Source organism: Pteropus alecto, unplaced genomic scaffold (genome assembly GCF_000325575.1).
Source record: "Pteropus alecto unplaced genomic scaffold, ASM32557v1 scaffold20, whole genome shotgun sequence".
Lineage (NCBI taxonomy): Eukaryota > Metazoa > Chordata > Mammalia > Chiroptera > Pteropodidae > Pteropus > Pteropus alecto.
In genome coordinates this window covers 25,076,894-25,093,643 of record NW_006436298.1, presented here as the reverse complement: position 1 = coordinate 25,093,643, position 16,750 = coordinate 25,076,894, and the positions used below count along the sequence as shown (strand labels likewise).

At 37.8% G+C, this 16,750-nt stretch overlaps 1 protein-coding gene across 1 annotated transcript in view; it reads left to right on the top strand.

Moving 5' to 3' along the window:
- Positions 1 to 16,750, top strand: part of ELL2 (elongation factor for RNA polymerase II 2) — a 70,168-nt gene that overhangs the window by 583 nt on the left and 52,835 nt on the right. The window contains exon 2 of the mRNA XM_006913233.2: positions 15,376 to 15,423. Coding sequence (XP_006913295.1) covers positions 15,376 to 15,423 — 48 coding nt within the window. The remainder of the gene's footprint in view (positions 1 to 15,375; positions 15,424 to 16,750) is intronic.

Genomic DNA, 16,750 nt, shown 5'->3' with positions numbered 1-16,750 from the left:
AGCACGGGGCTGGCGGAGTCGTGGCTCGCAGCCGCTGCGGTCAGCGCCCGAGGCGGCAGGGCTAGGCAGGGCCGGGCAGGGTCGCTGACGACGCCGTCCGGGGCCAGCCGAGCGCTGAGGCGTTGGGAGGCGGGCGGGCGGGCGGCCCCTGGCGGCGGGGCCGGGGCAACCGCAGTCCTACATTGGGACTTTCCGACGGCGCCGTGGGTTTCCTGGCTTATTCTGTCCCAATAAGCGAGAGAAGTACCAGGGAAACAAGGGAGATGAGTGAGATAACCACGCTGCCCACGGCGGGGGATGGGGGAGGCGGGCGGTATACAGCGTACCGGTAACGAAGCCCGAAGGACTCGCGGGCACAGGCTGTTCGCATTTTGGGGGTAACACATAAACACCGTGGACGCAGCAGACACGGGGACATAAGCGCTCTGCGTATGCAGACGAGACACACCTTGTACTTGTAGGGACTTAGGGACATGGGCGCTTCGTGTATGGTGGGGCACTTTGTGTACTCGCAGAGATGGAGATACAGGCGTTCTGCGTTTTTTAGTGGGACACACCTTGTACTCGCAGAGACTTAGGGACATGGGCGCTTAGTGTATGGCGGGGCGCTCCGTGTACTCGCAGAAATAGGAACACGGGCACTCCGCATATGGGGGGCACACCGGGTATTCTCAAAGGCTGGACACAGACGCTCCGCTTACGAGCAGGGAGCGGGGGACACCTTGCGCTCCCAGGGATCGGGAACACAGGCGCCTCGCGCTCCCGGAGATGAGCCAGCATCACACCGAGTTCTCCCGAAAGCAAAACATCGGTTACTGGGGAGAGAGATTCACAGAGGGTCCTCGTACTCGAAAGACGCCGCGTCTCGGACGGACCCACGGATGTAGAGACTGGGAACGAGGGTGGGAGGAGGATATACTGCCTCCCAGGCAGAGACTTCGGTCTCTTCCCCTGCACCACATTCCGGAGAGACCCGTGGACGCACAGCTCTAGAACAGTGAAGGCTCATATAGACGAACATACGCCGCAATTGGAGTATGAAGCCAGGAACGCGTTCTCGTGTTGAAAAAATATGAGGGGGTGGGGCACAGAGAAGGGATACCGCAACCGGGGTGCCTGGAGAAGCCGTTTATGGACATGCAGTAATGTGTGTGGATGAGGGAGACCGGAGTGGACACATTGCATAAGGGAAGGGATATACCATATGAGGAGGGGTAACATTTTCTCTAAGAGGAGAGACAGTTGGAAGGAGATATAACCCACAGAGCATCCTGACAGATAACCCAGATCATACCAAGGAAACTCGCTCCAATTAACTGATTTCATAAAAAAGGCACAGAGGACCAGAGGGACACCCAGATGCAGACTCAGTTATTCAGATAAAAGTGGAAATTTAACATCTGTTGAGCTCCCACTAGCGCCAGGCACTTTAAATGCATAGAAGGAAGACAGTTGGAGGCAGAGCCACTGGAGAAGTGTGAACCCTGGTTCACTAGGAGTGTATGAACTTGGGCTGAGGGGAACTTTTTTGGAGAGGCCCCCTACTAAACATGCACATGGGAAGGCACACAATTATGTACAGCTTGGGAAATATATGATTCACGTGATAGTGTACGTGTAAATGTCAGGAGAGACTCGTAGAGGTGAGCATGCTCTCAAGGGGATACTCAGAACTAGTGGACACATGGATGTACACTTCAGGGCACTTGTGTTACCCACCAGAGAAGCATATGAGAAACACTCAGACTTGGGATGAGAAAGAGGAGTGAATACACAGGGAGAAAGATACTTTCCTACACACCATGAAATCTCAGGGGAAAAGAGCCTCATATATGGCTGGAAGGTCAGTGAACACCCAGCAATAGAAATGCAACGAGATACAAGAAATACAAAACTGCGTGTGTCAGTAGCTACTCCCAAACAGGTGCACCTGCAGGGAGGAGATCAGCACCAGCATGGAGTGGGAGGGCCCATCTGGAGGAAGCCAGATAGGCAGGCAGAGGGATAAAGGCAGACACTATAGTGAAACTCAGCCCTGCAAGATGGAGAGATAAGCTTGCTTGTTCTGAGGGGAGGATGTGGGAAGGAATGACAGTGGGAAGAAGGTAGGTCAGAGGATGTAAAAAGAAAAACAGAGGGTGGAGGGGAAGAAGCCAGCAAGAAGCTGCCAACCTCCAGTCAGAAACAGACCCGAGGAGCAGAGAAAGACTGACAGAGGGTGGAGAAAGGCATCTCTGGGTACAGTAGGTCAACCAGCCACCGTGGGAGAACAACAGGCAAACTGTACAGTTGATTACAGCAAGACCGATAGACGCTGTACAGTTGACAGAGGGAAGCGATGGTATCCAGGGAGAGTGAGGTGACAGAGAGGCCCCAGTGCTCACTGATCTGTATGACCACTGGGGCCCCAGGAAGGGAGTGCCGTTTGTTTTCCTACCTTCATTTCTGCTTTTTACACCTTAGTGTTTATATGCTTGGCATTGATTGGAGTGTTTTAACTCCAAAAGTCCCCACATTTATATACTACTGTCTTCTAGGAAACAGTAGATAAAAATTCTTTCCCATCTCATCTCTTGAATCTTAATTTTTTTTTAATAATCAAAGGTACCAAAGTCAATGGGTTTGCTCTTGACTACTTCTCTTGCCTATTAATATCATGACTATCTTTTCCATCTCTGTGCATACAAATTAATGGGTCTGGTTGATCTGTACACAGGCAAAGAAGGGAAAGGGAGATGACTTCCAAGTCCCTCTACCTTTCTGATTGTGGAGCCAGGTAGATTGAGTTGGTCCTAGGATTCCTTTTCTCCTGAAAAGCTGGTGGTAGAAGCAGTGGTGTGCAAAGAGAGGGGGAAAAAATAAGCTGATTTGGTGTTTGCAAATCACTGCCTTAGATGCTGCCTTGTTTCTGACTTAACCAGCTTCTGTCCCCAGGCCTCACTGTCACTCGAGCCACAGAAACACTTGTTAATGGGCTTGGAAAAGCAATAGCTGGGCTGAGAATTTAACCCCAGATGGTTGAAAAATAGGAAGAGACTGGAGAAAAAGAAATGAGAGACCCTGTTGGAACTCACTGCAGGATCCTCTGGCGTGTTCAGATAAGCCTCCCACAAATGTGTCCTAAGTGCCCCTGGTCAGACCAGGGCTCCCCCATTTGCACAGTAAGAGTTGCCAGCAGTAGGCATCGGCTTGAGCTTTTATCATCCAGTAGGATACTTATTTGGTATTTTACACCTTCCACCCTTATCAGAAGTAGAGCTCGTGACTTTAAATTGTAGTTGCTGTTTGGAAATATGTTGCTATGTGTTGGCTAATTGGGAAGAAGTGCCTGGTGGTCAAGCCTGTCATCTATGGGGGAAAAAATGACTTAATTTCTCACATACAACTGCTCTCACTATTCTGTGCTTAGATAGGAAGGTGCTTAATGCTTGAAAAGTGGCCTCCAAGTGGCTTTGATTTGTCCGGAGCTATAACTATTACTCCTCCTCTTATGATTTTTCTAAGAGCCAGAAATTTCAATAGGTTAATTTCTTAAATTAAGTATCAGAGTTATTTTTAACTGGATTATTTTGTCCATTGGACTTTATCTTGTAAATTAATCCACTTGACCAAAGGCTTCAATGAGGTAAATTCAGGAATTTTAGGAAACTAAATTCTGCAAAATACAGAAATTATTTAGATACAATTGAACAAGTACGTGAAATTATTAAGGTTCATGAAAACAGAATCTTTAATTGGAAACAAACCAGACAAACCTAATTGACCTTCATTATTCAAGTTTTCTATTTTTAGAGAAGAAACGAAGAATGCTAACTTGGGAACTTTTCTAAACAGGGACTAGGGTGGGGGAGAGAGACATTGGGAATGCAGGAATGGGAGTTACAATTGGAGTAAATATCTACTAAGAGTTGTTTTTCCACTTAGTTTGAATACGGAAATAGTTTCAAGTCGATTGAATGTTTAAAAAATGTTAACTGGAATGTTATTTTCATAATTTGCAGAATAATTTTAGACATACTAATGTAGATATCTAGGATATATTACAAATCCACTATTTTTTTACTGTAGATTGATTATTTTGAATGAAGGGACAAGTTAAATAAAATCACAAATTACAACTTTATCATCATTCTAAATTGATGTCTATGATTGTGTGGTCTCTACAAGCTCTACATATTTTAAATGAACATATATTACTGTAATCATATTTCTTCCAAATGTATCCTAAAACTATGTTTAAAATTAAGACCCAAAATTCCAAAATATATCTTAGCTAATATCAGTAATATAGCTGGCTTTATTTTGATATTTGAATAACTCATTTGTAATAACAACAATCGAAATATTGTTTTTAGATTCTGTTTTTGCTGATCCTGTCAATTTATTTATTTTTTAAAATTTACTCAAAGTTTCAAAAGTGGTGGCTCAAATAATACTATTTTTACCCAACTATTATGTAAAAAGTCTTGCATAGATGCATTTGAGGGCGAAGACTGGGCCATTCATCCTCTGTGTCTCAGGATCAGAAAGCAGATACCTTTGAAAAGGATTCTGTTAACACAGTCTCTTATTCACTCATTATTGGCTTAATAGAAGCCAAAAATAATAATAATAATAATAATTAACCAAGACACCTTGGTTAGTGTCTTCTAAGAAAATAATAGTGTTTTGAAAGTTTGTGCAAATATACTTACATTTAATTTTGTATGAGGAATTTCGTTTCTCTCAGTATTACCAGATACTATTATTTCTAATCAAAGCATATAGTCTTATTTAAACCTCCAAAGTTATTGTCCTTCACAGTAGTTCCCTTTAATATGTTACTTGATCTTTTAAAATACTCATCTCAAAGGTCATAGAATAGGTGATTTCCTTTCCTTAGCCTTTCATTCTGTCTGGAGAACTTTTCAGAATTTGATTAATCGTGGTTTAAGATACAGAAAAGACTCATACCTTGTCCTTATCTCTTACTTTTTCTGCCTGCTCTCAAACAATTGTGTGTGTGTGTTCAATAATCTACCTTATAAATAACTACAGAAGACCTTGTTCTCCTGAAGGCACCACTCAAGCATCCAGACCTGCCAGCACAAAGCTGCCACTGCCAGTGGACATGTTTATTAAGTAAAACAATGAGGTTTGCATTAGCACATTCCTTTTATTGTACTTTTTAAATGTAGCCAGGTTTAATTTAAATATGTTAATATTACTGACTTTTCACTTACACATATCTTCAGGCTGAACTTGATCTTAAAATGCTTTTAATCAAGTAAAGTCAAGTTTGTACCCCATGTTGCAGTGTGTTTGAAAAGTTTATTCAAATGATCAAGTGCTCAGCGCAAAGGAGGGTGCTCCTCCCAGTGAAAAGCAGAAGCCAGATTGCCTAAAATGATAGACGGGGAATCTTGGCACCAGAATTGGGTGGAGAAAGAAAGAACATATGTGAAAGACTGGAACATGTTCAAGAAAAGATTTTAAAAGGAAAGGGGCGTAGAATTCTTGGAATGATTTACAGGAAAGCTTACCGGAGGACAATCAACAGATCCAAGCCTTTCCTTTTGCTCCATTTAAACTTGTAAAAAAAATGAGAATTTCATCTAAACCAATGCTGGGTCATTTTAACAATTCATGGTGACCACAGAGTGGTTCAGAAGCCTTGGCACCATAGTTCAGCACACTTATTTGCCAGGTTGGGCTAAATGTATTTGGAGTATTTGAGAAGATGTTCCTAAAATGTGCTATTATGGGCATTTCTGCATTTAGGATGAGCTAAGTTTTAGAATAAAAAAAACATTCATGCATGTGTATAATGCCATATTTGACTCCTGCATACCTCAGCTCCATACGACATTTCCCATGACTTAAGCAAAAATCTAGATAAAAAGGTCGGGAGTAGAGTACAGTAAATCAATGGCCATGTCTTCATAGCCAAATTGAAGCTGAGAAACATAACATAATTCAGGTCTGATTTACCAGGAAGAATTGCTCTGTCCTTTTCTTTCCCTCCCTCCCTCCCTTCCAGTTCATTTGCCTATCTGTAATTTCTGTTGTGGGAATATGGCTCTTAAAAGCCATGTTAAATCTTTAGGAAGAACTAGTTTAAGGGCCACCATTAATACTTTGCCAGCAAAGGCCAAACCTAGTATTTCCATGGCTGGCAGTATAATATAGGTTATAAGAAGAGAGAATCTCGTTAATTAGGCTGTATACTCCTCAAAGATTTATGAATCTAATTAGCACCTCAAATTGGACTCTATAGTCAGAGCATTTGGCTACTAATTTCATAGTACGAGATTGTTAGGCCAATGCTGTAAGTTTCTTTTCTTATTGGGGATCCTATATCTAATTGGCCTGAAAAACATCCTGGGGTCCTAAAGGATTTTAGCAGGCAGCGACTGGATAAGGGACCACTTTCCAGCAGAAGGAATGCCACAGTGGAGTAAAGGACAGCAGTAGAAAAGCTAGGGCAGGCCCTGAGAATTGTAAAGAAGGTCCCTGTTCCACTTAATCTGTAGTGCAAGGGAAAAATATAGTTGGATTTAAGAGAGTAAAGGTGGATAGGAGCAGGTTGGATTTTATTTTAGTCCATCAGTTCTGGGGAGACACTGGGTAGAAATTAAAGGTGATTTGCTTTTGGATTATTCTGGCTTTGCTGTATACTCTTAACATGCTTGGATATAAATCTGGAAAGAAGTAGACAAATTATGAAAAAGTATGTGGTTCAGGCTAGAGATGATTTGAGGATGCTTATGGGAGGCATTAGAGATGAATAAAGTCTATAGAATTTAACAAGTTTTAAAGGAATAGGATTGAATCAAGATTTCTAGCCATCGGCACTAAGAATATCCTTAGTAGAAAAAGGGAAATCAGAAGCAGTTGGAAGAGTGAGGTAGGGGTGGGAGAGATAAAGATGATGAATACCATTTTAGTGAACATTCACTCTGTCTTGTCTGTAATCACTTAGTTTTCATAAGATGTTTTATATTTGAGAATTATATTTAGGGGTCTGAGGCTAGACTAAAACAAAGCTATATTGCTTACATGTCTCATACAAAGTCTTTTACATTTGGATGGAAATTTGGGAATTTGATATTGAGGGAAGTTGAAATTATTAGGTAGAAGAAATTTTGGTTTTGAGCAGAGATTTTTAAAGTTTTGTATTTTATGGACATCCTTTATTCAATAATCCCTATAAATTGCACTTAAGACCATCACAGAACACAGATAATATGAAAATCGAATTTGATTTTAATGTGAAAACGAGACCTGTGGTTTCTGTCCCTGATGATTATTGAAATGTTAAGTAACTCTTACTGTGCCTGGATGAATTTCAAGCATCATTTTGATATGATTTCTAAAAAGGCCTTGAAAGGGTCGATTTTTTTCACTTCTTCCAGACTACTTCCATTTCTGTTTTAGTGTTTTGATTTTCCTCTTTCTTTTTTGTTTGACAGTTTCATTGTGAAAAGCAAAACAAAAAATTATGAGTACATAATGCTTTTGTCATACATATACATTGTCATGGACTAGTTATGAGTGCTTGGTTCATGATCCATGAGATAACCTTGGCTAGAAGATTATTTCACTGACCACTGTGAGCTGATTCAGGGTGGAGCCAGGCTTGAACTTTCTAATAAGATTCACTGAGATACTTTAGGATCTAAATATGCTTACCTAGAAACTTGTGTTAGCAAATTTTAAAATAGCATTTACTTTAAGTATTGCTTTTGATTTCCAGTATTGGAAACCATTGATGCCTCAGAGAACCAATATGTATTTTTATTACATGTCCATGTAATAAAAACTCAGCTGAGTATCTTAAGATGTTTTTTTTTCTGTAATAAAAGATTAAGATAAGGTAGAAGTCAGAATTAAAAGTATCAAATATTCATTTAGTAAACATTTATTAATCTTCGGACATGTGCTAGGCATAGAACTATACACTGGAGATAGGAAGCTGAATAAGTCATAGACAGTCCCTGCTGTCAAGAAAGTGCAAACATATGGAAAAAAAAAAGCAATAAAGTCTTTATTCAAGGGGGACATATAAAAGAAAATCATTATATTTGAGGATCTGAGAAGCATTGTCTGCCTCTTCACCTCCAACCCTCTGTTCAGGACACTCCAATTGGGTTGTCTCCATGACACTCCTGAAGTTGCACCTGACTAGGTTTCTTGTTACCAAGTCCAGTGGTCATCTTTCTGTTCCTCTCTTATATGACCTCAGCAGTATTCCATTCTGTTGATCATGTCTTCCTGTAAAAACAGCTTTCCTGATTTTCCTCCTGCCTCCCTGCCAATTTTTTCTCAGTCTCTCCTGCTCATTAGTCTCTGCTTGACTGGCCTCTGAATGCTAGAGATCCCAGCTCTCTTCTCTTTTTCTGTTCACTCTCCCTAAGTGAGCTTATCTAGTCCTATCAACTTAAAGGCCATCTATATGTTACTGACTTCCAAATATTTATCTCCAGCTCTGACCTTCCTCCAACTCCAGGCATTTATTTCCAACACCTCATCTCCTCATCAAAGTTTAATAGGTATCTCAAACTTAACAGATCCAAACACAATTCTTGATTTCACTCCTTAAGACTAAATCTTCCTGAGTGTTTCCCATTTTAGTAAGTGGCAGTACTCTTCACCAATTGCCTAGTAATTGACTAGTAATTCTTGATTTTTCACAAGTCTTATCAATCTTCAAACATCTGAAATCTAACCCCATCAGTCACCACTGCTCCAGTCTCAGCCACCATCTTCTCTCTTGAGGACCACTGTGATGGACTTCCAGCTAGCCTTCAACCTTCCACTCTCCCGCCATAATTGATTCTTCACCCAGCAGCTAGAGTGATCTTTTTCAAATATTAAGTGTGATGATGTCATTTTCTGGTTTCAAGTTTTCTAATGGCTCCTTTTGTAAAAGTGTTTTGGGTGCTTTACTGCATCGATTTCTAGTATTTTAAAAATAACCTCCATCTTTCAGTCCTAGTTTATTTTACTGCTTCTCCTTACACTTCTGCTCTAGAGATTGATCCCAAGTAATAAATCTTCATTTACGTTTATAGTCAGATTTGACATGTAAAGCTTATTATACAATTAAAAAGCTCACATTAAGTTCTCTCTTGGAAAAAAATGAATGGGATATTGTGCTTAAAGCATTGTTGGTTAGAAGGCTGGTTCACAGTAACTATTTAGCTGTTTAGTTTAGATTTTTGCCTTCCATGTTCCTTTAAGAGCTATTCGAAATGATAAGATTTAAGACAATAATAACAATAATGTTTTTAAAATTTTGGCCTGAATCAAATAGCTGCAGTTTGCCATAAACTATCTATCAAAACAAGGATTGTGTTAACTAGATTGGGTTTTTGACTTCTCACTGGATTGTGTTAAATAGGTTAGGTTTTTGACCTCTTCTCACTGTTTTACTCTTTTCTATGCTATAATGGCTAGAAAGGAATTATTCTTTATTCCATATGCTCTTTCATCTGGTTCTTCCAAATGTTCAGAGAAGGAATTTTTCCTAAGGGCAAGGTTGCATTGACTCACAAAGCAAAATACTAAATTTTGTGGAACTTAATGACTTTCATTTTTTGTCATCTAAAAGATTGGGTACAAAGAAGGAGATACCATTAAAAGGCAGCTTTAGATTATCTCTAAATTTCACATTCATACTGTCATTCCAAACATATACCAGATATAAGAGCTTGAGTATATTCGATTTCTTCAGGATCAACAGTCTGATTTCCTGTGCTATTTCCTGCTTTAGCTCCAATTTTCTTTCTTCCTCTTCTCTCTCTGCCTAGGTTATTTTTGTGTTATAGTGATTGAAATACAATTATTAGATAATCTTGCTTTCTCTATCAGGAGATGTTTTAAAGAACAGAATAATAAAATGACTTTTTAATTTAAAGTGCTATAACCACAAGTTATTAAAATGGTATAGTACCTCTTTTAGGAAGAAAGACCAATTATATACAGCTTTATCCTTGGGAAAATCATAAAAACTTCTTAATATTTACTTGCACAAGTGAAAACAAATTCAAGTGCCAGATATTTTCCTTAAACTATAATACAAAACCAAAAAAAAGTGATCCCCCCAAAATTTCTCAGTTTTTGTCAGTTCTTAATTCTCTAGCTTTCGGATATTTCACACTTTATATAAATATTGGGAGGGGGGCAGGAGAGGCTAGTTATATAACATGGTGGGTAGGAACACAGTTCTTAAAGCAAGACAGACCAGGATTTGAGTCCCAGGTCACTTTTTAGCTATGAAACATTAGGTAATTCATAGGATTACCTCAGAAGTGGTAATAATAGTATCTGCCCCACAACGGTGTTCTGAGCATCCCCACAGGTGGTAGTAAAAATGATTATAGTGCCTGTTGCATTTTAAGTACTCAATAAATAGTGACTAGGTAGCTATAATTGTTTCTTAAAACAATCCTACCTATAGCAGTCACCTGACCCATCACCATTTATACAAACTTTTTTGGTTTGGGTGAAGTTCCAAAATTATATTCGACTTTGGAATTGTTTGACACTATATCATAATTTATAACAGATAAATATCAGGTATTTAATAAAGTTTGTTGGTTGATTTTGAATAATTCAAGAATTCTTGAATTAGTACTTCAAGAATAATTCAAGAGTTAACTTTGAGTTAAGTCAGAGTTTCATGACGGCTTCAGAAGAGAAGCAGAAAGTGTGTTTCAAGTACATCTCTAACCTTAGAGAATAAAGTTAGAAAAATCTCTGTAACTTACTTCTTAAAGAAAGCATTCTTTTCTAGTTCCAGAATGCTGTTTATATTTGTTTATGCACAAAAACGGTGTGGTTGATAGAGTAAAAGTAACCATAGATATAATTTGTTTACATAAGTAAACAACATGTAAATAATCGAGGTGGTTATAACAACTTTTATAGGATAAATAACTTTCTTTTATTCAAATCCAAAGAAACCTGAGCCTTGCTCCTTGTCTCCCACCCTAAAAGAATCATGTCAGAAATTTACTCAGTAAAATTAAGATTATGTAGTAAATTATATGTTACTTTTATACTCCTGATCTATTGCAAAGAATAGTTCCTGGAAATAATGTACATAGATTTCTTTGGTCATGGAGCAAATTTTGTTGCAGTAGAATTAGCTTGTAATGGCAGATGTCAAGAGTATAAGCAGACCTTTGATCATTTTAGTATCTTCTACACTTTTATTCTATGTTTAAGAATGCCCTACATTTCCTAAGAGATATAGAGAGTTAATTCAAGGAGCTCTAAAAACAGTGAAAGGACTAAGATTTTCACAGAGCCTTTTGACTGCAAAACATAACCTTTATCAGGTTATTGAAGCATTTGTAAAAATGAGTTTCCCTAGTCAGTCCAGTCTGCATTGTTTCTTGGCTGGATGAACCCTAGAGTTACTTGATTTTTTAAAAAGCTGCTTGGTGCAAATATTTAATTAAAGCAGAAAATCAAAAGTTGAAACCCTATTGAAACTCATTTGAATGAGAATGTACTTAGTAAATTAAACATTATTTTAAAACATGCCCTATCATATTTGCCAGCTATAATTCCATTATCTTTTAAAATTGTATTGCATTTAAAAAGTATACAATGCATTCAGGTCATGTTTATGCAGTTAAACTTACACTTAAAAACATTTAGATGAAAAACTAACATGTTCGAGACATTTGCATAATAAATGGTATAGAGTTTTAGCTGTCTCCTGTTACATTTTTTAAGACATTCAATAACTATAGCCTAGTAATATCTTATCTAAAATTGGGATTAAAATCAATAAAGCATTTAAGGTTTTAGTATTGGTTCTTTTCTAGGTTGTCAGATATCTTAAAAGAATTTTTCAGTAAGTGATCTTAGTTGTTTAGATAAGCACCCACAACTATTCCATAGATGAGGGTTTTATTATTTTTAAATGAAAAATGCTAACATAAGTATTTATTTGTTTCTTTGTTATATATATGGTCCTTAAAGTAAAATAAAGAAATAACTTATTTTTAAATCAGAAACTGAACTATGGAAATTGTAATGATTTTCCTTGGAAATAAAATGCCAGAAGAACTGAATGAGCATTTAAGTGCTTTTAAATGTTCAGCACTGCTATAGGGACAAGAGAAGGAAAGAGTTCTGTATTTGAGATTCAGAAGGCTGGATTTGAGGTCCAACTCTGCTAACCACTAGCTTGATGATCCTGAACAATACACTTTACCTGCTGGAGATTTATCTCCCTTTGAAATGGGGGGATGAGGATGTCTTCCTACCAACCAGGACTGGTTTTAGGAGGCTTACTTGAGACAGTGGATGTAAAAATGCTCTGTGCATTACGAAGCTGTGTAAACAAAAAATTATCATTTATTTTGAGAAATTGAGCAATACAGATAGAACTGTAAGCATTTAGGAGGTTAGGATTTAAATTTAAGTGATGAGGCAAAAAAAAAAACTGGATAAAGTCAAAATTACTCTTAAAAGTTTCTAAATTAATGTAAAACATAGTTGTACTGTTTTGTCTATGCAACCCTGAATAGTAATCTGTAAAGTATAGAATGTGTATAGTATATACTGCATACATAAAGAGAACATGGCTAAATAATTTTATAATACTTTTTTTTTTTAGCTGAGCATAACATGGATAAATACTTATAAGTTAAATATGCATTAGAATAAATAACTTTCTGTATCATAGTGACTAGGAGTAAGACAACCTTTGAAAAAATACACCCCTAATGTAATAGAACCATAGACCCAAGCATCTGGAAAAACAGCTAACAGGAGTTAACTCAAAGTGAGTATAGTTCATAATTAGCTAAATGGTGGCAGCCATTTTTTGTTTGGCCTGAAAACGGTTTAACTTTTTAAAATTTGAGTTCTTTCTAGGTTGAGCATTCATTCTCTTGGTGCTCACCCTTGCCTATTGCTTTATACTCTGGTGTCTTTCACATTTACATGCCTTGGATCCTTAAAAACATTGAATCTTTGGTTCCTGATTTATCCAAAGGAAGACCTAGCCAAGGAAATTAATCTTAAACCTGAATGTCAAATAAGCAATTAGCATGGATTGGCAAGATGTGTTTGGGAAGGTATGCCAAGTTGAAGGAACAGAAAGGAGGTAGAAATAGAGAGGAGAATGTTTCTAAAACAAAGATTGACATGGTTGAACCACAGTTAGGAGGAAGTGGAAGATGAAATTGGTTGGTCCTGTAGATGGAGTGCCTGTTTTCTATGTGAAGGAGTTTGCTTTACTTTGATGGAACTCACTGTAGGCTATGTAATATGAGTGTTGTGTGATAGAGCTTCTGCTAGCTATTTGAATGATGAACCGAGCCATATTTGGAAGGAGTTGAAGGAAAGGATTGGCCTTTAGGTGCTTACTGATAGGGGCCTGAAATAGGCCAAGAGCTTTCAAAGTAGAGAGTAAGAGCTTAATTTGAAAGAGACTGGGGCTGACTGGCCAGAGATGGTGATTGGGAGCCTTGGAGCCACCTTTGCTTCGTTTTTCTTTGATGCCTGATATTCAGGCTTTCAGCACATTTTATTATTCTTCCTCGAATGTTTGCTTGTTCCACCAATTCCCGTTTGCTCCAAATGAAGTCACACTAATATTTAGGCCTTTATCACCAGAATATTTCTAAATAAAGCATCCCCTAGAGCTGATCTCTAATCCTTTTCCCTAGCCTCAATCCATGCCTCTCCATCTTTCTTACACTTGACTGAAAGAGCTGCTTTCTCAGAAATACTTCTTTGAGCAATTCACTTTTTTATTACAAAAATTAGAAGAGACTCCAGTTTATCAAGGTCAAAGGCAAGAGTTAAAGGCCCTCCCTGAGGGCTTCCCCTGGGCTTGTACTAGCATGTCCCCATTACTGCAGAAAGAGATTTAGCTATGGAAGATAGGTTTGGGTGGGGTTTTCTATCTCTCAGAAATTCAAGATAAAGTTAATCTATGTTTTGTTTTTTCCTAAAAGACCATGAATTAAATCACTACTAAAGATTATTTTAAAATTTCAAATATTAACCTTTTTTCTTCACTTTTTAAAAATCTCACTCCTCCCACACCAAGTAATGAATTTGTTACTTTGATTCTGCTGATAAGTCTAAAGTTAAATGATCATTTTAGGATGGTAGAACAATGATAATAGTATCTATTATGTTTTCTCGAGGAAGATTTATTTATCCATTTATATAAATAATAATAGAATGGTTAATGCTACCACATGACTTTATATTCAGATGATCTATCTTTTAGAGAAGTTCTTCTTTCCTTATTTCTCTTTAGCTTATTGTAATCCTGATTAATAAACTTTTAATTCTGCAGAGAAGTTCTGAGAAGTAACTGGAATTAGTAGGTACTGTGCAGTGGCTGAAGGGAGGGGTACATGGATGCTTGACTCTGTATTTTTACTGGAGATAGAGAAGAGACCAAAAACAACTGTTTCTATTTTTGTGCATTGAATTTGGATATAAGGGTGTGAAGAATAGTTTACAGGCTGATGTGTTATTATTAAATGCTATCCATGAATTTCTGTTAGCAATTTGGAAAGGTGTTTCCATAGAAAAACATACTAGTGACTTTGGATATAGGAAGTCATACCTGAGACTATGGTAGATATTTATAATTACAGCTTTTCTTTTAAATACACAACCCTATGATAAAACATTAAAGCTATGAAAGCTCATTATAAAACATTGTTCTAGAAATTATATTCTCCTGGTGAGAATCTTATGAGAAAAATGGTAACCCATTTGACCCTCAACTAAAAACTAATCTTTGGTAAGATGTGAAAAAAGGAAACCACAGTTTATAAAGGAAATGTTTTATTTTATTTTTTAACGCCTACAGCACCTGGTATTCCTAGGTGGCCTCCCATTCATGTACTAACCAGGCCCGACCCTGCTTAGCTTCCGACCCTGCTTAGCTTCCAAGATCAGACAGGATCGGGCTTAAATTTTAAAATATTTCTGTAATTTTACATTTCTAGCATCCTTTTAGAGTTTTGCGGAGTTCCAATTATCTCTTCCTTCTAGCCATCCTTTTCAAAAACATATGAAGAAACTAAACAAGAGTATGTTTTTTCAATGTAAAATTGAGTTAGCATACTAATAATTTTTTGCCAAATTATGTTGGTCATTTTCAAAAACCAGATTAGCTACGCTGCCAAAAAATAGCTTTGGTTGTGTGATTACAAGAAATGTCAACAGTGTGATACTGTTTATCAAGGCATCTTAATAAAATGACATGTAAACCTAAGTATATAATGAAAAGATATTTTCACAGATATAGCACTGACCAAATGCACAGATTTCAAGTTTAAACATTTAATTCTGTGTCACAGTAACCAAGTTTGACTTGTTTGTTTCTTATGTTTCTTTTAATAGAATTTAATTCCTTTTCGACCTTCAATTCAGTTCCAAGGGCTCCAAGGGGTGAGTACTCTTATTGATTTAGCAAGAAATCTATTTTTCTTATACACTATTATGTTTAACTTAAAATTTGTTTTCACTTGTACCTCCTAATATAATGTCACTTATTTTGTGACTTTTGTGACTAAATGTAAATTCCTGACAACTTTAAGACCCTTGAATTACTTTCTTTTCTTGATTTATTTTAAAAAATAATTAGATATGCTTATTATTGAAAGTAGGTTTTCCCAAATCATGGGTAATTGCATCTTTTAACCTTTTTATTGAAATATAACATACATCAAAGTATTATGAGAGTGTGTTTTATTTCCCACAATTAAGTAATAAGGAATTATTCATTTGGGGGAAGTTATGTGATTGTTGTTTCTATTAAATATTTGCTGTCAGGGAGGAGAGGGGCAAGACCTAGGAGAGTAGAGTAAGGTTTGAGGGGCTTTCCCCTCACTAGAAGCTGTCACTTTGTTTGGGGGCTGCTTCTTCCCTTAATTCTCTCTGTCTTTCCCCCAGCTGGGACGTGGAGGCCCGGACAATGCAAATGAAGGACATTTTTCTTAGGGGGCACTAGGTTAGACTGAATAAGGAGGAACTAACAAGTGCAAGTTTTCAACTCTTGATTCAGACACATACAGCTTTTAGCAGTCTTAAGAAGAATATGGTTTCCTCTGGCATATCAAGCTGACCTCAAGCCCTAGGCACCATTGCAAAGCAGGCAGTTTATTTTTCAGACCTTGGATATTCTTTTCTGAATTATCCTACCTGGTTCCCCCAAGCTTTCCTGTCTCATGTGTCCAAGCTTCTCCAGTTTATCTTTGCAAGCTCCATTCTCTCTTCCTACTCCATCCTTGGTTGATAAAAGTGACTTAAATATAAATGATAGGTTTAAATTTTAATGGGTAATTGAATTTTAACAGATTGAATTTTAACCCATTTATTTGGGTTAAGTTATTTTTTTTTAATGGTTATTTGATTTGGTAGAAAAGAAGGTGGAGGGGTGAGTGAGGAGGAGGCTGCTGACTGAGAGCTATGGGATACTTGCCTTACCTTGCTTACACTGAGTTTTGTCTCCTTGACCTCCTCCCCCCGCCCCCCACCCACCCTTACCACACTCTTCTTTTTATTATTCTAACTGGGAACAAAATATATGGACTCAGCATTGTTTCAGAGCCTGCAGCTGCATTCCATCCACCCCTCCCCCCTTTTCTTTGCCAAGCTCTCACCAGCCCTTTGGGACTTAGTAAAAACAAAGAGTCATTACAGGGGAGAGAGTAGGTTGGCACAGCCCACAGGGAATATGCAGAGCCACAAATGTGAGGGGCTTCTGTACAGTGCT